Here is a 21,616-nt window from a genome sequence, read left to right as displayed (position 1 = left end):
GGGGATTGGCTGGTCTGACCACTGTAATTTTTCCAACAGCTATAACAAGAATGAACAAACCGGTTCTGTGAAGAGAGAAGACAGTTCAGAATCAACGTCATCGTCAGGATACTCTTTTTTTTGTTGTTTGAATACTCTAGAACTTGCAGTTCTGGATAATTTACGACAGTGTTTGCCTTGACCTCTTCTGCCACTTTGATGCCTTTCAGAGCTACACAGGTATATCTGCTGAAAAGAGAGAAAGGCTGGTTACATGCAGCAGCTCAAAGATTTGTTTGCCGCTGCGGTTGTTCTAGAATCATGTCTATGACTGGAAGTTGGATTCCTTCAGGCCAAGTAGAGCAGTGTGTCACGGTTCTTTGCCCAATATTATGTTGGCTCCTGTGTATAATTTGAAATTGATTAAATGGCCATTGACTGAAATGTCTGCATCCCAAAATTAAAAACGAAGATCGTTGACCTCACCGAAGAAAAATGGCTGCTTGTCTTCCGGGCTTGCAGTCTCAATCTCATGGATGATCTTCGCGACTTCCGTGTGTTTCTGAGTTTTTGCCCTGAAAAGTTTGCTATGTTGTCCAATCCTGTTAAACTGAAAGCATTGGCCTGAATTTGAAGGACATTGATCTCACCTGTGGTTACTCTTAACTCCACAATATTGCCATAATTACTCTGCTGGCTGGTTTGAGTACAGTGTCCCTGTGTCTTTGTTGCTTAACTAGCTGGACTGTGGGCTGACCTCTGCATTAAGATTTTTTCTCCCCCGAATTTCTAACTGTCTAACGACCTGGAATGCTTTTCCAGTGCTAGAAATTACTTTGCTTCCTGGAAGTCAAAGAGTATGTCATCCACTACTCCTGCCACTATTCTGTCTCTGATGAGTTCCAGTTTTAAATCCCTGTACTCACAACCTACTGCAATGCTCTACAAATTATTGATGAATGTTCGCCTGATTATTCAATTTAGCTGAATTTATTACTTCATAGATTAAAATAATTGTTGAATGATCTTGGAATTGTGCAGATGATTTATTAATTTCCTGTCTTGCAATAATCTCATCCACATTTGGGCCTACTGTATGAAGCAACATGTTCACCCGCTCTTCTTCTGACTGTATTTAAACTTAAGAATCTTTTCCAATCAAAGTCCTCAATCTTGTGATTGATCTGAGCCTTGGATTAGTACGAATTGACTTGAAAGTGTGCAATTCTGATCCATGTTTCAAATTTTTTAAGTGTGTGCTCTGTTTTTAAAGCTGCCTGAATGGGGCGGCACGGTGGCACAGTGGATAGCGCTGCTGGCTCACGGCTCCGAGGACTCAGGTTCGATCCCGGCCCCGGGCCACTGTCCATGTGGAGTTTGCACATTCTCCCTGTGTCTGCGTGGGTCTCACCCCCACAACCCAAAGATGTGCAGGGTAGATGGATTTACCACGCTAAATTGTCCCTTAATTTAAAAAAAGCTGTTTGAATTTCAAGGTGACATGTTCATTCAAAGACAAATGTATTTCCCGTGCTTGCTGGTTTTGGCGGGTTCTGTAACAATGGTGATCGGCTCAACTTGAAGAAAGAATTTAATGATGGTTGCCTGCAGACTTCTCCTCTTCGGCATTTTGTTTTTTCTCTGATTCACGAGTCTGTCAAATTTGATCTTCTGTGTGTTTTTAAACAAACTGAACTAATTCATTATTTCTCTTTTTCTTTTCGATGAACTCGGACATCATGGGCGCAATTCTCCGCTCCCGCGCCAGTTGGGAGAATCCCCTGGCATGCCATTTTTCCCCGCGATGCCCTCCCGCTATTCACCCAAGCGGCGAGAACGGCGCCGTCGAGTTCTGTGCGGCGCAGGCCGGAGAATCGCCCGGGACACCCAAAATGGCGATTCTCCACTTCGCCCGCTATTCTCCGGCCCGGATGGGCCAAGCGGCCTGCCCAAAACGACAGCTTCCCGCCGGCGCCATCCACACCTGGTTGCTGCTGGCGGGAACAACGCGGGAACGCTGGGGGGGGCGGCCTGTGGGGGGGCAAGGGGGGTTCTTTCACCGGGGTAGGACTCAAAAGGGATCTGGCCCACGATCGGTGCCCACCGATCGGCGGGCCGGCCTCTCTGAAGGACGACCTCCTTTCCTCCGCGCCCCGCAAGATCCATCCGACATCTTCTTGCGGGACAGCCTCGGAGAGGACGGCAACCTCGCATGCGTGGGTTGGCGCCGGATGGCGCCGGCCAACCCACGCATGAGCGGGTGACGCCAGTTACGCCAGTTACGCGGCGCCGGCCGTGTCATTTTAGCGGCGCCGCCCGGCACGCGCTGACGATGCTGCTTTCGCGACACGCCCCCCCCCCCCCCCCCCCCCCCCGAGTTTCTCGCGGCCCCGATCTTAGCCCATTTTCGGGCCCTGAATCGGTTGAGATCGGGGCCGTTTTGCGCCGTCGTGAACCTCAACGGCGTTCACGATGGCGTGGGTACTTAGTCGCAGGAGTGGAGATTTGCGCCCATGCGTTCAGGCTTTGATTCGGGGATCAGGTTTTAGTGGCGAGTTTCTTTCAAACTGCACTTCTAACCAAATTACTTCAAGATTTGTCAGGACTTACTGTAGCCAGGATGTTAAAAGTTTTACCTCACCGTTGCAAGTTCTGCTGACCCTACACTCTGAAGCTGGACTTCAAAGGAGATTCAATGGGGTCATCTCTTTTGCTGCAGGAAGGAGTGTTAAATCTCTGCCTTCAACTCCCGAACATTCCTTTGGCATATTTTTCCTTGGTGATTTTTCCACTGCACCTCTGCTGCTGGAGCTTCTTTTAGTGTCAGCATGCTTTGTTAAATTTTTCTTAGTCTTCCAGCATTTTGGTTTGTCTCTACATTTTAGCAAGGTTCTATGTTTTTATTCCTTTGCTACGGGCATCGTGTAGAGTGTTGGTTACATCTCGGTTGGTTTGATTAAGTCTTTCTCATCTTTAGCAGCTTACCTATAAGTCTTTAACTACAAGAACTATTTACAATATACTCTGCACGCACCCATGTCCAACACGACAAAAACACTTGATGAGGGTCATGTGTTTCTTACATCACTGTGTCCATAGCACCGTACTCAGTTGTACATTAACGTTTCATGTGCTAGATGCTTGTACTACAGTATACCTTTTGCAAAGTATGGATTAACAATTTGTATTTGTAGCATTTGGTGGATGCATTTTAAAATAGCATTTGCATGCCATTTTGAAATTGTGTTTTTGAATTTTACCTTCCTGATGTACTGGGGAGTGGAGGGTTCTGATAATACATGGGAAACCCAAAGGTAGGTGTAGCACGTCTGCGAGTGGCTTTTTTTAAAAAAACAGTTCTGGGTTTCCTGACCAATTAGGTTGAGCAGGTCGATTTCAACTCCAGCGACATAGCAAATTTGAAATTTGATGGATTTCAGATTGGAAGCAGAACAAGAGGAATAATGGAGTACGGAGTGCACATTCTCTAAGATTATTCCTCATTTTAGTGACACCTTCCTGAGTGTAATGCTGAGAGCAGTAACAACCCACAAGAGATGATATTTCTCACTGGATAGAGAGGTAAAATACAATGAAACCAAGAAGATGTGGCTGGAGTTATCAGTGAGTGTCAGCAGCAGGATTGTGGTTCCATGCGGTAGATTTAGAACTGATATGAGGAGGAACTACTTTATTTTAAGTGGTGGATTTGTGGAACTCGCTGCCCCATAGTGCAGTGGAATCTGAGTCATTAAATAGTTTCAAGAAGGAGATAGACATATTTCTGATGATAAACGGGTTAAAGGGATATGGGAAACAGACAGGAAGGTGGATTTAAGGCTAGGAAGTAATCAACCGTGATTTGATTGAATGGTGGAGTGGGTTCGAAAGGCAGAATTGCCTACTTCTGCTCCTAATCCCTCTGGTCCGATGCTCATGAATTCAATGCCAAAACTAGTTTAATAATCTGTGTAAGGCAGGAGGGGTGTGTATCACATTAATCCCCTCACTCTGATTTCTCAAACTTCACTCTGATCCTCTGCCACAGAGGACATCACTCCTCACACGACTTGCACGTGCACCCATCCCTCTCTGTGAAGCACCTCTTCGCAGCTGTGTCTGTCCATCCATGAACTACACCCTCACCTTGCTTCTCCTTCATTGCCACCCACTATACAAATGCTCTTCATTCACCCATGCAGCATGTGCCATTTCTTCTCAATTACTGGTCACTCTTTGCAGGAGAAGAAAGCATAGAACATGACGGACAAACAGAGCACCAAAGGTTGTCCTCTAACCATGTCACAGCTAATATCTGTGGATGAGGAGCCATGGGACATCAGTGGAGTCCCAGCATGCTTGGCAGTCGGAGATGTGGTTGCCCAGCTCCCTGGTAACAGAACAGAACCAGACAGTTCCGTGACATACTGCACTAACGTATGTTAACTTGGGGTCTGCAGTGAGTGAAATTCAATCATGGGCATAATTATCATGCTAAACATTCTTACCTTGGCAGTTCTCCTTCATGTCAATGATCTCCCGCTAGACTTTTAGGAGCTGGTGCAGGGTGCCAATGATGACTCCTTTGAGGAGCTCACCCACTCTAAATGTGCACGGTCACAGGATTCATGCAGACCATGTACCAGCTCAGGTCCTCACACTGCGGTGGCAACATTAAGGACAGTTTGGCTTTCACATGGTGACTTATACATACATCGCAAGTGAACAAGAGAATATGGTGGAGAAAGAGAACGTAGTGAAGAGTCCACATCAGAGGCCACATGATGCACCAAGTTCTGTCGCAGACGGTGGTGAATTTGTGGAACTCTCTGCCCCATAGTGCGTTGGAATCGGAGTCACTAAATGATTTCAAAAAGGAGATAGATATATTTCTAATTTTAAAAAACGGGTTAAGGGATATGGGGAACAGATGGGTAGAAGGATTTGAGACCAGGAAGAGATAAGCCATGATCTGATTGAATGGCGGAGCAGGCTCAAAAGCAGGCCTATTTCTGCTCCTAATTCCTTTGTTTCTATGCTCCTGTCCAGCTGGATGCAGATGCTGGATCATTTGCAAAGAATGTGTGACGTATGAAAGACTTTCCAGCCACATTGTGCATGCTTGCAAAAACATTGAAGGAGGCTACCGCGAGCATGCGTGGAATAATAGGCTCAGAGATTGTTCATAAACTCTTTACAGTGTAGGAGGCACTCTATTCGGCACATCTAGTCTACACTGACCCTCTGAATAAACATGCTACCCAGGCCCACTCCTCCATCCTATCCCCGTAATCCCACCCAACCTGCGCATCTTTCTGGACTTGTGGGCTGAAACTGCGACACCCAGAGGAATGTACAAACTCCACACAGTCATCCGAGGCCGGAATTCACTTGGTTAGATAGCTGATTCATGATGCAGAACGAGGCCAGCAGCATAGGTTCAATTCCCATTCTGGATGAGGTTATTCATTATTATTATTATAATTATTTATTCATGAAGGCCAGGCCTTCTCAACTTTGCCCCTCACCTGAGGTGTGGTGATACTCAGGTTTAACCACCTCCAGTCAGCTCTTCCTCTCAAAGGCGAAAGCAGCCTATGTTCTGTGCGGAGTCTGCACGTTCTCCCCGTATCTGTGTGTGTTTTCTCCGGGCGCTCCGGTTTCCTCCCACAAGTCCCGAAAGGTGTGCTGTTAGGTGAATTGGATATTTTAAATTCTCCCTCTGTGTACCCGAACAGGCGCCAGAGTGTGGCGACTAGGGGCTTTTCACAGTAACTTCATTGCAGTGTTAATGTAAGCCAACTTGTGACAATAATAAAGATTATAGATTATCAGAATTGAACCGGAGTCTCTGGTGCTGTGAGGCAGCAGTGCTAACCACTGTGCCATCCTGATGCCCAGGCGTTTGCAACTATATCTTAATTCACAGATAGAGTGCCACTAAAAATGCAGCAAGCAAAAAAAAATCGTTATAGGCCTTTGCCAATGGTTTGCATGCGATAAATGCTTACTTAGATAGGATTGATGTAACCCTAGCCTTGGTCTCAACTCCCCATTGGTCTGCAGTAAAGTGTTTTCCAGCTCATTGCTAGCAGGAAAGTGTGAGTGGGCCATGACGGTGATTCTGGTGAAAGTGCACGTAGAGGTGAGAGGTGCGTTGGCAAGTTCAAGGAGCTCATATCCACAATTAATTCCAAAAACCACGTTAATATTGCTCTAATTGAGCAATTAACATAGTGAAATTAACAACCCACCTCTCCTGAGGGAGTTGCTCTCCTGAAGCTGGACATGCTGCAGTTAAATGCCAAAGTCATGCACTGTCAAAGCCCACCTGCTACCAAACCTACACACTCCTACAAGTTAAAACTCAGCCAATGGTCTCCATCTTCCTCAAATCCACTTCAATTTGCAGCAACGAACCAGTGAAGCGGTCACTTTGTGTGAACATGTTGTGCTCACATTAACCCAGTAAATTCCTATCTAATTGATATAAATTGTGTATTCTTCTCAGCAGTTGCCGTTCCGAAAGGAATGGCTAATGGATGTTTTGTACAGCAAGGTTCAACAATCAATCTGTCATTCAGAATATTATTGTATTTACAGATCAGTGGACCACCGGCAAGTATATTGAATCGCTGACATTGGGTTTGGGATCCAACATGTCAGCTGAGCGGGTGGTCTGCAAAATGTTGCACAATGTGGTGAAGGGAAGTCAAGAAAATTGCCCTTCCTTAAGAAGGGAATATTTGGCAGTAGCTACATATTTTTCAGTCGAGTAATTTAAAGACAGATATAAACAAAATTGTCATGCCGTGTCTCTTACTAATTCACTTAAACCCCAAAATATTATTGTGGAATAATGAAAAGCAGATATGTTTATAATTTTCCATTCCACTATTTCAGCTGAGGTGTTAACGTGTTTCAAGGGGGTACAGAGGCTTGGGATTTCATTATTTAGTGATGTTCATGGGTAGAGGTCAAGCATGCTAATGATCCTTTTGAATTACTTCAGGATAAATTTACACATATTTGTATAATAGCAAAAAAGCCCATTCTGGGCAGGATTTGCACTGGGAACGTCCCCGCTATCCAACGGCACTCTGTTTTTAGTGCCCTGGCAGGGAATGAACCCTCCCTCCCCAGGCTGCACTCAGCGTCATTCCCTGCACTGAGTAGCTCATCAGTGCAGGAAAAGATGGAGACAACATTTTCAAATAGCGTCCCAATCACTCGACCCCCCAGACGCAACCTCCGGACCTTCCCCAACTTACCTATAAGGGGGTCATCGAGACCCCTCCCCTGCACCCCACCTCACATGGACAGGGCCCCCGAGCCCAATCTTGACATGGGAAAAATGACAGCCTGGCACCTTGGCACTGCCAGCCTGGCACCCTTGCAGTGCCACCTGGGCACCCTGGAAGTGCCAAGCTGGCATCTGACTGGCAATGCCAATGTGCCAGGCTGGCAGTGTAAAAGTGCCCAAGTGTCACCAGCAGTGCCAGAGTGCCACCCTGCCTGGCGGCCTCCAATTCCCTGAGAGAGCCCCCCCACCCCACCCCCAGGTACCATTCTGCCTGGTCACCGTTGTGGGGGCCAGTACTGAACGATGCCTTGCTGGGGTCTCCTCAGCGAGGCCAATAGATGCTGGATGGCCATTAGATCCAGTGCGAGCAAGGTTAAGTAGGTTCTTAAATTCACATAGCCATGCGAGACTGGCTCCCGGCCATTGTGGGCGGGACCCAGATCACGACATCTCACGAGATCTGATAAGACCACACGAGGCGTTAGGTCCTTTGGGAATCCGGGGGCGGGGGGGGGGGGGGGGGGGGCGGGGGGGGGGGGGGTAGTTCGTTCCCAATATTTGGATTGAGTTGGTAAGCATTTGACTCCATATTCATGATAGTGCAAGGGCTGGACGAAATGTTGCCTGCACTGTAATCTGCCAGTGCAATACCAGTGGCGAACACCATCTATCTACATATCAACTGATTTGGTTTTCCTGATAAACTCCCACAGTTTAATCTATCAGAAATCAGATGAAAGTTCTCAGCTTGGGCGACACGGTGGTGCAGTGGTTAGCACTGCTGCCTACGGCACTGAGGACCAGGTTCGATCCCAGCCCCGGATCACTGTCTGTGAGGCGTTTGCATATTCTCCCCATCTCTGAGTGTGTTTCACCCCCAAAAATGTGGAGAGTAGGTGGATTGATCACACTAAATTGCCCCTTAATTGGAAAAAATAATTGGGGTACTCTAAATTTTTTTTAAAAAGAAACTTCTCAGCAATAGGCCAGGTCCATATGTTCCTGACCTGCCATCGCCTGAACTAGAATTTCCCACTTGATCTTCTCAAAGACAAAATGTCCATCCAAGTCTTCCAAGGCCAATGACATGGATGAGAGCAGGGACTCCCTGTATGTGTGGAATTCCTATTTCCCCAGATCATACAGCACCAGCTGTCTTAAAATGGGCAAGTTTAAAAGTCCAACCACTTTGCAAAGCCAGGAAGGAGCTAAGTCTGCAACGTGAGTGGTTAGGGTGGTTGTGAGAGTTAAGCTTGGATGGGCACGGGCATCAGATGTTTGAGGGAGTTAGGTGGTCAAAGGTGTTCGGGGGGAGGGGTTTGGCATTCAGGTAATGGGGGGCATGTAGGGGAGTAGTCAGGATGGGGAGGGCGATTAGGGTTCGGTGTGGTAGTGGATTGGGTTGTACTCAGGTTGGGGAGGGTGGTCAGGGTTGGAGAGTACTTGGGGGGGGTTGGTCATGTGGTTATGGGGAGGTGATGCGGGTTGTTGCAGTGTAGTCGGGGGTTCCAGTGGGCATCGGGCCGAGGGGTGGGGGGTCAGTAGAATATTTACCCAGGACATAGAAGTGGTTTGATCTATCTAAATTTCCTGGGTAGCTTCTCTGCTAATGGAGTCAAAACCACCTGAAGCTACGGGGTGGGATTTTCCCACTAGCCCACAGCCTGTCAGCGGGATCTACCGGTCCTGCCGTTGTCGATGGGATTTCCTGCTGACAGTCCCCCTCGTCGCCGGGAAATCCATGCACCGGCGTGGGACTGGAATTTCCCACCGGCAGGAACAGCCAGTAAATCCCGCTCTCTGATTTAAATCGGAATATCGGATGGTTTCTGGTGCAGAGTAATAGCTGATCAGAAATGTAAACTTCCTTTGAAATTCCTGTGCAGTGCTTGCATGGGGACTTGTAGCGTGTCCCCCAGCACATGGTCTGGTGTACCCCTGGGGTACGACCCTCCAGAGATCAGTGGCTCTGGGCCTGGGTGAGCCTGCATGCAAGTTGCAGGGCATCTAAAGCCCAGGCAGCTTACCACTCCAACAATCCCCATTGCTGTTCCCTCAGTTAGGAAAATGTTTTAACAGAGGGAATGTGAAGAAGCAGAAAGTTGATGTCCGCAAATCATTTAAGCACTTTAAAGAGCTGGAGAAAGGCACATTTTTCTCTTCCATTGCATGCATTGTGATTTTGCTTGTGCTCAAATACCGCAGCTATTCGTTCACTAAATAAACATAATGCCACTTGGAATCGTTGTAGCTTGTCATTCTTCAAATACATTGAAAAGAAACTGACAAAAAAATTGCTTTTATTAAAAGTACACCAAATTTGACCCTCGGCAGTTGTTAGACACAAGGCAAAGCAACTAGCAGCTCCTTAACTATAAATATGCCAATGGTCTTTTATGGTCCTCAGCTGTAGAATGCACAAGAAGCTCTTTACAATGAGTCTATTCTTAATAGCTTTCCCTTGCTGCAGTGATTTGTGTGCTGTCACTGGCTGCTGCTGAAATCTGCTCACTACTCCCCTTCTGCTAGTGCTGCAGAAAAATGTTGATATCTTACCCATCCTTCACTCTACCGGCTGCTTTTATAACTAAACCTTTTTTAGCCCTAGCTCAGAAAAGATATTATGCAGATTTTCTTTTTGTTACCAAAGCCACAGTGATCTCTAATAAGCTAATTTCTTCTAAAGCATGGCAGCATGAGAGCTAAGCTCACTTCCATCAATGAGTTTTATGTACCCTATCCATGCACCAAATTTACAGGATGAAGCTTCTTCTGAAATGCCATTCTGGGATTCCTTTGTTTCTTGCTTTTCCAGTATTTGCATGGGATTTGAAGGTTATGAGTTCCCACCACAGAATGTAGGAGCATTCAAAATCAGAATAGAAACACTGGAACAATGCCAAGGATAGAATCCAAGACCATTCCTTGCACGAGAGAACAGGAGAGAGTCCAGAAGGAAAGAGGGAAAGATTGACAGTGGCACTGGTGGGAGAAACAGAGAAGGCTGAGAAATGCACAGTCCCCTTATGATGAGGGAGAAGAGAGGAAAGTATAATCATAATCATGTAAAGATAGAACTGATGGAAGGTCAGGAACACCACTAAGGCAGAGAGAGTAACATTGATGGGAGAGAGTAACATTGATGGGAGAGAAAGGAAGTACAAGACCAATATTTTTGGAAAAGCGAGGAACTTGGTGGTAGACATTAGAGGGAGTGGAGATGGGTTGGATGCAAAAAGAGATGGCAAAAACCAAGAATGGCATTGGGACGGTAGGAGACAGTGGAGTTGCCTGGAGACTGGAAGATACAAGTCTGAGGGTGTTCCTGTGACATATTTTGTTCTTTATTTTCTCTTCAATAGAGATTGCAGGATGGCACTATCAAAGTCACCTTGTAGAGTTGCTGCAGGTGAATCCTCCTATTGTGATGGAGCTGGTATTATATTGGGTGCAGTAACGGCACAAATTAAATACACTGCTCTGATCAGATGGTGCTCAGCTTCTTGTATTGTTACGGTTAAATTGAGGCAAGTATTGAGTATTCTGTCACAGTCCTAGCTTCAGCATTGGCTACAAGTGCTGGGTTAAATTACCACAGTGGGGTGATATGGTTGGTCCAGTTAAATTTCCAGTCAGTGGTAACCTTCAAAGATATTGAAGGTCAGGGGGATTGCTCTTTTTTTCATGGTTTCATGGTCAATAATGCACACCTGTGGTTGAGGAATGGGTGAGTGGAGTGCCTGGGCAGCACGGCAGCACAGTGGTTAGCACAGTTGCTTCACAGCTCCAGGGCCCCAGGTTCGATTCCCGGCTTGAGTCATTGTCTGTGCAGACTCTGCACATTCTCCCTGTGTCTGCGTGGGTTTCCTCCAGGTGCTCCGGTTTCCTCCCACAGTCCAAAGATGTGCAGGTTAGGTGGATTGGCCATGCTAAATTGCCCTTACGTTAGGTGGGGTTACTGGTTAACGGGGATAGGGTGGAGGTGTGGGCTTAAGTAGGGTGCTCTTTCCAAGAGTCGGTGCAGACTCGATGGGCCAAATGGCCTCCTTCTGCACTGTAAATTCTATGAATGTTACCTTCCATTTGTGGCCTATATTCTAGATGTTGACTTCTTTTTAGGCAGTCCCTCGGAGTCGAGGATGACTTGCTTCCACAATAAAAGTGAATTCTCAGATGATCGAGGAGTCCAATGCATCTCTGTCACAGGTGGGGCACACGGTGGTTGAGGAATGGATGGGTGGGGTGCCCAGGTTACCATGGGCTCCTTTGCACTGTCGGCGCTTGACTTCAGCTTGCTCTCAGCGATGAAACTCAAGATGTTCAGCTCCTTCGCGGATGCTTTTTCTTCACTTCGGGCAGTCTTGGGCCAGGGATTCTCAGGTGTCTGTGGGCATATTGGACTTTTTCAAGGAGGCTTTGAAGTGTTTCCCCTACCCTGCTGAGGCTCACTTACCGTGTTGAAGCTCCGAGTAGAATAAAGGATGGAAGATGCCTGTGTGTGAGTTCTTTTAACGTGGGGTGGCTGTTGATCACCAGCTACCACACGGGCTTGATGGAGCAAGGCTTTGGTCCAGTGGCAAGGGGGTCCAAGGACTAGTGATCAGGTTCCACTGTACGGGCCTAGGACATACAAGCACACATACTCCAACTCTCCTCCTTTCTCCTTCATACTGGACTTCTCTCCCCGGGTTTCATAAAGTGCAGTGACATTCTTTTGACATTTTACTGGGGGTGGGCATATATCTCTGCAACCTCACTCAAATCTCACTCTTTATACCCTGCTCTCGTCACTGAAGAGTCGCTGTTTATACATTGCTCCCATCGCTAACTGTACATTTTTCACACAGCACTCTCCCCGCTGAAGTCTCACTCTTTATACACTCCTGTCTTTGCTGAAGCTTCACTATTTATACCCGACTCCCCTCGCTGAAGTCTCAATCTTTACAGCCCGGCTCCCCTCGCTGAAGTCTCGCACTGGATGTTCCAGACTCACATGAACTATGTTATAATATGGGGAATTGTTAAAGGAATCATCAATGAGCAACCACACTCCTGATTTTATGACCGAGAGGAAGTAATTCATGAAGGTGGCTGGAAGAGAACTCTTCCTTGAGATACTTTTGTTGAATGTCTTGGAGCTCCAATTATTGAACTTTGACAATGGTAATTCCTTCCTTTTTGTCAGGTATTACTCCAGCCACTGGATGGTTTTCACTTTGGCTCCGCTGCACTCAGTTTCACAAAACCTCCTTGATCATGTGTTCAGTTGGATGCTGCCATGATGTCAAGGGCAATTACTTTTTGCCTTTTTTCTGGCATTTAACTGGGGGAACTTAAGTCTCTGTAGCCTGTGGGCGCTGAGTGGATGGAGTATTTTTGTGTTGGAGGGAACTGCACTCTGGTGAACTTGTGGGTGTTAGAGGATAGAATCTGGATAGACTATGTATAAATTTAAATTTGCAGACTACAGCCTGACTATGTTTGGTAAGACTGAGTTCAAATGTTCAATCTGTATTAGGAATTTTTTTTCTTACAAAATATGAATGACCTTTTCCCCATGTTTTCATGGACATTTTCCCTCTGTTACTACTGAAGCAAGTTGGGTAGACCAGCAGCTTAATCCTGTGTCCCATGCACTTGTGGGGTTAACGTTTGAGGACTTTAGCTGCCGTGTCAGATTTTTTGATACTGTTGGACAGCCATTGTCAAATTTTTGTCAATATGAATCATGAAAGTCATGAGCTGTTGTAAAATGGAAGAAAGGTCTGCACCCATGGTTCCCATGGCTTTGTTTACCAGTTCACACACGTTCAGTTCTCTGTTCAGCTGAGACTGAGGACAATATAAGTGCCACACCATCATGCTTGAAACAATAAACAAAAAGAACTCTGGTCTCTTCCATGTCTACCTGTTCAGTGGGCACCTCAGGAGCCTTGTCTATAAAAAACATACCTTCTATAGTAAAACATCCTTCAGAAGGAAATAACTTCTGTGAAATTAAACAGTGACTACTTTGTGCCTTGTCTTTCATGGTGTTAAAAATGTGATATTTGCTGTGGAATGATCAATCGCTCTTATTTTCTGTTGCCATGGCAAAATTTCAGAATAAAAGATCCATCAGCATAGACACCGTTTTCCTTCAACTTCCAAGCCTCATGTGAGATTTGACTATACATATGAAGCAGTCATCCATTTCTTAGAAGAACAAGCTTAGTGCCCTTGAAATATCTGTCACCCTGGAATTTAGAACAGCTGGTTCTCGGTGAATTATTTGTATAACATTTGGCATTGCTCAAATTGATTTTGTTCAATCCCTGCTTGTGTTTACAGGTTGCCAGAATGTAGCATTCAAATCCAACACATTTCACGTCTGCTTTTTTTTCCTGTTTTGCAGAGGTTTTCCTTAAACTGTACAAGTCAAGAAAATTGTTCAGGACCAAAGGTCAACTCTGTGCAGGTGGAAGGCAACAGTGATTTCTTCATAAATCATCTTGGAGTGCCAACTGTTCAATTTGCGTATCACGAGTCAAAAACGTCAATGGTAATTATTCCTTTTGTAGTTTGACTTGTGCTGCTTGTTTCATTGTAGCCCCCAGGAAGCCAGTTTATGTCATTTCACAATTTTGCTAAATATCCTTCAGGAAATCAATTTATTCCGCAAATGGTAAAATTGGGCAAAAAAACAATCGTATAATTTATTACCTCCCTCGATAATGTTCATTTCCATTCTGTGGGGAATTTGCTGCAATGAAATGGTGAGTTGTTTTCTCCTGTTTTACATTACTTTATTCAGTTTTAATAAATACATCGGTATACCTGGAAACTAAATAAGATTTGTTTGTCAGAATGAACACTTGCAGTTTAAATTGAGCTCATTAGCAGATGCATGTACATCGCCTTTTAATCCGTAACCCGTCCTTACATTCTATGAATGGCTTTGCATCTTCCAGGATGGAGTTTCTAATCCCCTGGATTACCCGACTCCCAGACTTAGTGAAAATCATGGCATTGAGTTTAATTTGTGTTAGTCTCTTGTGTATTGCGGACCAAAGCTCCAGAAAACAATTCGCAGAAAGCTTGTGTAACTAATGGTACACTGCTGCCTGCCGCCAACCTACACACCCAATCTTGATGACCAAACTCAGGGATAGATTCAGTGTATTCAGGTCATATTAGTGTTCTGAAGGTGGCATTTTTTAAGTGGTGAGCAGGCGGTGTACAGCTATACCATTTACTCATTTCATTCAAAAGGCCCACCCATAAACGGTGAGGCGTGTACTGACTGACATACTGCCCCTTCAACAAAATGATACAGAGCTGGAGCTCCGTATAAACACTGGGCTGAAATTATTTGTGTCGCCCAAAATGGCAATAGTGAATTTGAACCTGTTTTTGGACTACGCCGAATGTTATTTTCTAAATGTCAATGGAAATGAACATCAGGTAGAGTGCGTGATTGGTTGTCAGTAAATAAGCTAACTCTTGATTTGTGCCACAAATTTCAACTTTTATGTAATTTAAAATGTTAAGGCTGTAACATCCGAGCTCCACAGAATTGGATTGGGGGGGGCGGTGGTGGTGGTAGTGGTGGTGGGGGTGCGGGGGGAGGATGTGCTGGGTACTTCACAGGTAAGGTTTGCACTGCAATTGCCCAGAAGCGCAAACTTCCTTTGAGCAATTGCCCTGTGCTGCTCGAAAAGTGATCCAATGGGCTGGATTCTTCTGTCCCGCCCACCGCAGAATGCAACGGGCGAGATGCAGACAGTGGAGAACTCCATTGACCTCGGGCAGGATTCTCCGGTCGCTGGGCAGACACAGCCGGAGAACCCCGCCCAATATTCAAACTTTGGATGGCTTTGAGTGGGTTACAGCAATAGTTACCCAGAAAAAGTTGGAAGAATTAAATCGTCTTCCAACCAGGTAACTATTGTAGAGACCCAAACAAGCTCCCACGAGGCTGACCTGGTTTGTGGCATGGCCTCTTCATTCTGACTCTCTTGCACTTCGCGCTGAGCCTCACAGATACGCTGTATTGTCTGGATCTCACCCAGCTTGAGTTGGGAGGTTATAAGACCATAAGACATGGGACCAGAATTAGGCCACTCGGCCCATCGAGTCTGTGCCACCATTTAATCATGGCTGATATCTTTCTCATCCCCATTCTCCTGACTTCTCCCCATAACCCATGATCCTCTTATAAATCAAGAACCTATCTATCTCTGTCTTAAAGACACTCAGTGATTTGGCCTCCACAGCCTTCTGTGGCAAAGAGTTCCACAGATTCACCTACCCTCTGGCTGAAGAAATTCCTTCTCATCTCTGTTTTAAAGGATTGTCCCTTTAGTATGAGATTGTGGAGGGGTTTGTCAGGTGGGTTAGGCTGTTGTACGAGGTCCCGATGGCGAGTGTGGCCACAAATAGGAGGAGGTCCGAGTACTTTCGGTTGCACCGAGGGACGAGACAGGGGTGTCCCCTGTTCCCCCTGCTCTTCGCTCTGGCGATTGAACCCCTGGCTATGGCACTGAGAGAGTCGAGGAACTGGAGCGGGTTGGTGCGGGGTGGGGAGGAGCATAGGGTGTCGCTTTATGCGGACAACTTGCTGCTGTATGTGGCGGACCCGGTGGGAGGAATGCCAGAGGTAATGAGGATGCTTAGGGAATTCGGGGACTTTTCGGGGTACAAGCTCAATATGGGGAAGAGCGAGCTGTTCGTAGTTCAGCTAGGGGACCAGGAGAGGGGGATTGGCGAGCTCCCACTAAAAAGGGCGGAGAGGAGTTTCAGATATTTGGGGGTCCAGGTGGCCAGGAGCTGGGGGCCCCTGCATAGGCTTAACTTTACAAGGCTGGTGGAGCAAATGGAGGAGGAGTTCAAGAGGTGGGACGCGTTGCCGCTGTCCCTGGAGGGTAGGGTGCAGTCAATCAAAATGACGGTGCTCCCAAGGTTTTTGTTCCTGTTTCAGTGCCTCCCCGTATTTATCCCGAAGGCTTTTGTCAGGTGGGTTAACAGGAGTATAATGGGGTTTGTGTGGGCGCGAGGGACTCCGAGGGTGAGAAGGGTGTTCCTGGAGCGGAGTAGAGATAGGGGGGAGCTGGCACTGCCCAACCTCTGTGGGTACTACTGGGCCGCCAATGCGACAATGGTGCGCAAGTGGGTGATGGAGGGGGAGGGGGCTACATGGAAGAGGCTGGAGACGGCGTCCTGTGTGGGTACGAGTCTGGGGGCGCTGGCAACAGCGCCGCTGCCGCTCCCTCCAAGGAGGTATACCACGAGCCCGGTGGTGGTGGCGGCCCTCAAAATTTGGGGGCAGTGGAGGCGGCATATGGGGGAAGTTAGGGCCTCGGCGTGGACCCCAGTACGGGGGAACCACCGGTTCGCCCCAGGAAGAACAGGTGGGGGGTTTTCGGGGTGGCACAGGGCAGGCATACGAAAGTTGGGGGACCTGTTTGTGGACGGGAAGTTCGCGAGCTTGGGTGAGCTGGAGGAGAAGTACGGGCTCCCCCCCGGGGAACACCTTCAGGTACTTACAGGTAAGGGCGTTTGCCAGACGACAGGTGGTGGAATTCCAACGGCTACTGCCACACACAGTACAGGACAGGGTGCTCTCGGGGGGGTGGGTGGGGAGTGGGGAAAATCTCGGAAACTTACCAGGTGATGCAGGAGGAGGAGGAGGCCTCGGTGGTGGAGTTGAAAGGTAAGTGGGAAGAGGAGTTGGGAGAGGAGATCGAAGAGGGGACGTGGGCAGATGCCCTAGGGAGGGTGAACTCTTCCTCTTCCTCAGCCTCATACAGTTTAAGGTGCTGCACAGGGCACACATGACCGGGACAAGGATGAGCAGGTTCTTTGGGGTGAGGACAGGTGTGTTAGGTGCTCAGGGAGCCCAGCAAATCACACCCATATGTTCTGGGCATGCCCAGCGCTGGAGGAATTTTGGAAGGGCGTAGCGAGGACGGTGTCGAGGGTGGTAGGATCCAGGGTCAAACCGGGCTGGGGGCTCGCAATATTTGGGGTGACATAGGAGCCGGGAGTGCAGGAGGCGAAAGAGGCCGGAATTCTTGCCTTTGCGACCCTGGTAGCCCGGCGAAGAATTCTCCTTCAGTGGAAAGATACGAGGCCCCCAAGCGTGGAATCCTGGATCAGCGATATGGCAGGGTTCATTAAATTGGAGAGGGTGAAATTCGCCTTGAGAGGGTCGGTACAAGGGTTCTTTAGGCGGTGGCAACCGTTCTTAGACTTTCTGGCAGAACGCTAGACATTGGTCAATTTACTTTATTTTTGTTTATGTTATTTACACTGGAAGGGTCTGAGGGGGTGTGTACACCTGTTGTCTTCAGTCGGGGTGTTAATGTTAATTTATTATTTAGGTACGGGGGGAGGGGTTTGGGGGGTTGCTTTTTTAGATTGTGTTTTGTACTTAACCCTGTTGGGTTCTTTTTTCTTTCTCATTTTGTTATTGATATTTTATGAAAACCTTTAATAAAAATTATTTAGTATGAGATTGTGCCCTCTGGTTCTAGTTTTTCCTTTTAGTGGAAACATACTCTCCACGTCCACTCTATCCTGGCCTCGCAGTGTCCTGTAAGTTTCAATAAGATTCCCCCTCATCCTTCTGAACTCCAACGAGTACACACCCAGAGTCATCAAGTGTTCCTCATACGACAAGCACTTTATTCCAAGGATCATTCTAGTGAACCTCCTTTGGATCCTTTCTAAGGCCAGCACATCCTTCCTTAGATACAGAGCCCAAAAGTGCTCAACAACACTCCAAATGGGGTCTGACCTGAGCCTTATACAGCTGCAAAAGTACATCCCTGATCTTGTATTCTAGCCTCCTCAACATGAATGCTAACATTGCATTTGCCTTCCTGACCACCAATTGAACCTGCACGTTAACGTTAAGAGAATCTTGAACAAGGACTCCCAAGTCCCTTTGTGCTTCTGATTTCCTAAGCATTTCCCCATTTAGAAAATACTCTATGCCTCCATTCCTCCTTTCAAAGTGCATTAACTCCCAATTTTCCACATTGTGATCCATCTGCCACTTCTTTGCCCTCTCTCCTAGCCTGTCCAAGTCCTTCTGCAGCCTGCTTCCTCAATTCTACATGTCCCTCTACATATCTTTGTATCATCTGCAAACTTAACAATATAGGCTGGAGAAAAAAATTCACTCAAGTAATTGGGCACAGAGTAGCAATCCGACACTGATAGCCACTTTGAGGAAGTTCAGGCCCATTGTAAATCCAGGAGCCACACCAAGTTTCTTCTGAAAATGTAAAATTCTGAACAAATATTATATATTATTCCTCTCCGAACTGTGTTGTTTGATGGAAAATAATCACTGATATTCAATCGACAATCATTTATAAACCAAATACGTAAGATATAGAAACGTGCAGTTCAGCATCACTGTTAATTAATGTGGATGCACTGTTGCATTGCATCGTGAACAGTTTACCAGCACCATCACATCACATTCAGTCGAATTGCAATGATCTGTATCACAAGCACAAGCACCATCTTTTTGAGATGTTTTCAGTACTATGAGATCTAGAGGGATATACTGGATGTGGTGAAGCAGTAACATCAAGTGTGCAGTGTAACTGTGTCATTGAATAAAGAGTCAGTTCTTAAATCAATTTTGATATCTCAGGGAAGCCCATATTTTGCCAGACTTAATTAAATCTGAATAAAATATTAACTGTTCCAAGATTATCCTCCTCCTCAATAAAAGAGGAGAGCAGTGAGTTAGAATGTCCTCTGAGATTTTAATAAGTTCAGATTTATTTGCTGTGCATTAATTTTGTTGAATTCCAGACTATATTTAATGTCAGTATATCAACAGTGACATCTTGCATTTATATCGCAGCTTTAGAGTCGAGCATCCCAATGTGCTTTGCGGTTGCTATTATTAAACAAAATTTGATATCGATCATTACGATAGGTGACCAAAACATTGACCAAAGAAGAATGTTTTAAGGAAGAAAGAGGTATACTGAGGCAGTGATTTATGGAGAGGATTCCTGAGTGTAGGGACCAGGCAGCTGAAATTACCATCGTCAGTGGTGGAGGATTCAAAATTGTGGATGTCCAAAATGTCAGAATTTGAGGAACACAGGGATCTCAGAGGATTTTAGGGCTGGAGCAGGTAATGGTGGAAGAGAGGACTGAGGTCCTGGTGAGATTTGTAAAGGGTGAGAATATTAAAATTGAAGCATTGCCAGACCAGAAGCCTTTGTAAGTCAGTGAACACGGGGGCATTGGATGATGTAACTTAGGATAAGGGTGGAGTTTTGGATGGCCTCAGGTTTATGGAGAGTGCAATGTGGGAGTCAGGCCAGGGGAGCATCAAAGTGGTTGAGGCTAGAGGTAACAAAAGCATAAATTAGGTTGTAGCAGCAGGTAAACTGAGACTGGGGCAAATACGGGTGATGTAACAAAGGTAGAATCAGACAATCCTGGTGATGGACAGGAGATGGAGTTAACAGTCCATCTGATTATCACAGAATGTAGGAGATGCAGGTTTCAATTCCCTTTGTGTTGGAACAACTCATATTAACCTCCACATGTTCCTGAAACTCGACCCTTATCTGGCCAGCATTTAGGAGAAGGATACTAATTGAGTTCCATTATTTTGCCAGCCATTAAAAAGTGATCTCAGCATGTGGCACAGTCCATTGGCAACTGCAGAGAACCCAACTATTTACAACTGCAGACAGGAAAGACCATTTAACAGGACTACAGTCTAGAGTGGAAGTTGTGCAGCAAGCTCAGTTGGAGTATTTCTCATTAATTCACAGACTGTTACAAAGGAGGCCTTGTGGCGCAGTGGTAGTGCCCCTACAGCTGAACCAGATGCTTGGGTTCCAGTCCAATACCAGGACTTGTTGGCCATGGAAGGAACGTTTGTAACATGGTTCAAGGGGCTGAACATCAGCTCGGGAATCCCTCCACCACTTCTCCCACTATTATCCAAAGGTTAAAAGTCAGTTTGGGTGTGAAGATCTGTAAAAAAAAAAAAAAAAACCAGACCGTTATTATAGAAGCCTTGATTTCGATTCTCTAGTGAGCAAGTCTATTTTCCACATGCCGGACATTTTTCACTGTCTGCCTTACTGGGAATCCCGAGAGAGAAGAAGAATGATAGAAATCAACACCTACAAACCTGCTGGCTCTCAGTGTGCATTCCCAAACCAGTCCTCTTCAAACGACAGATGCAGCGAGAAATACACAGGCCGGACATGCCGACCACAGAAGTGAACATAGAATCATAGAATTTACAGTGCAGAAGGAGGCCATTTGGCCCATCGAGGCTGCACCAGCCCATGGAAAGAGCACCCACCCAAGCCCAAACTTCCACCACATACCAGCAAACCCACGTTTTATTTGGACACTAAGGGCAATTTAGCATGGCCAATCTACCTAACCTGCACATCTTTGGACTGTGGGAGGAAACCGGAGCACCCGAAGGAAACTCACGCAGACACGGGGAGAAAGTGCAAACTCCACACAGACAATCACCCAAGGCTGGAATTGAAACCGGGTCCCTGGAGCTGTGAGGCAGCAGTGCTAACCACTGTGCCACCATGCTGAATGGTGACACTTCCTGCACATGGCCCATAGCCCTGCAGCTTAAAGCACTTAAGGTGCAGATCCTTGTACTTTTTATAAGAGTTTAGGTTCTCTGCCTCCACCACCAACATGGGCAGCGAATTCCAGACACCCACGACCTTCTGCATAAAAAGGTTTTTCCTCTTGTCCCCTCTGACCCTCCTGCCACTTAGCTTGAATCTATGGCCCCTGTTTTTTGAAATTTCTGCAAAGAGAAACAGGTTCCTCCTATCTACTCTATCTCTGCCCCTCACAATTTTGTAAAGATTCATCATAAATTCCTTGCTATTTGTATTTCATGCCTCCTTTACCACCCTCTATATCCTCTTGAAGTCTATCATTATCCTGCTCACAATACTTCAAAGTTTTCAGACATCTGCAAATTTTGAATTTGTGCCATGATATTATCCTGACAGATGGATGACCACCTGATGGATTAACAAACAAATAATTTATTACAGTAAGAAACTATGTATGAAGAGTGAGATAAAAGCTACCATGTTTCTAAATTCCTAATTGACTTGGAACACGCACTCTGCCCCCAAGGTTCATGTGCTCAGGCTCAGGTCCCATTGGCCGATTGGGACACATGACCCTCCAGTGACTTCCTCCCTTAAAGGGGCATGCTACCACATACCTTCCCCTTTAAGTCCCTGTTGAACATTCTCAAATAACAAAGGAACTATTTGCAAAAATGTACAACTATCTCACAAACAGCCTCTGATAGGG

General features: G+C 46.3%; 1 protein-coding gene across 5 annotated transcripts in view; it reads left to right on the top strand.

Moving 5' to 3' along the window:
• The window catches only part of LOC140389824 (inactive N-acetylated-alpha-linked acidic dipeptidase-like protein 2), a 1,491,575-nt gene that overhangs the window by 1,212,565 nt on the left and 257,394 nt on the right, over nt 1-21,616 (top strand). For all 5 annotated transcript variants that reach the window (XM_072474375.1, XM_072474373.1, XM_072474374.1 and 2 more), the window contains one exon: nt 13,677-13,823. In XM_072474375.1, coding sequence (XP_072330476.1) covers nt 13,677-13,823 — 147 coding nt within the window. The remainder of the gene's footprint in view (nt 1-13,676; nt 13,824-21,616) is intronic.

The sequence above is a fragment of the Scyliorhinus torazame genome, chromosome 14 (genome assembly GCF_047496885.1).
Source record: "Scyliorhinus torazame isolate Kashiwa2021f chromosome 14, sScyTor2.1, whole genome shotgun sequence".
In the NCBI taxonomy this organism is placed as follows: domain Eukaryota; kingdom Metazoa; phylum Chordata; class Chondrichthyes; order Carcharhiniformes; family Scyliorhinidae; genus Scyliorhinus; species Scyliorhinus torazame.
Note: the sequence above shows the minus strand (reverse complement) of the source record. Positions and strands in the feature narration are given on the sequence as shown.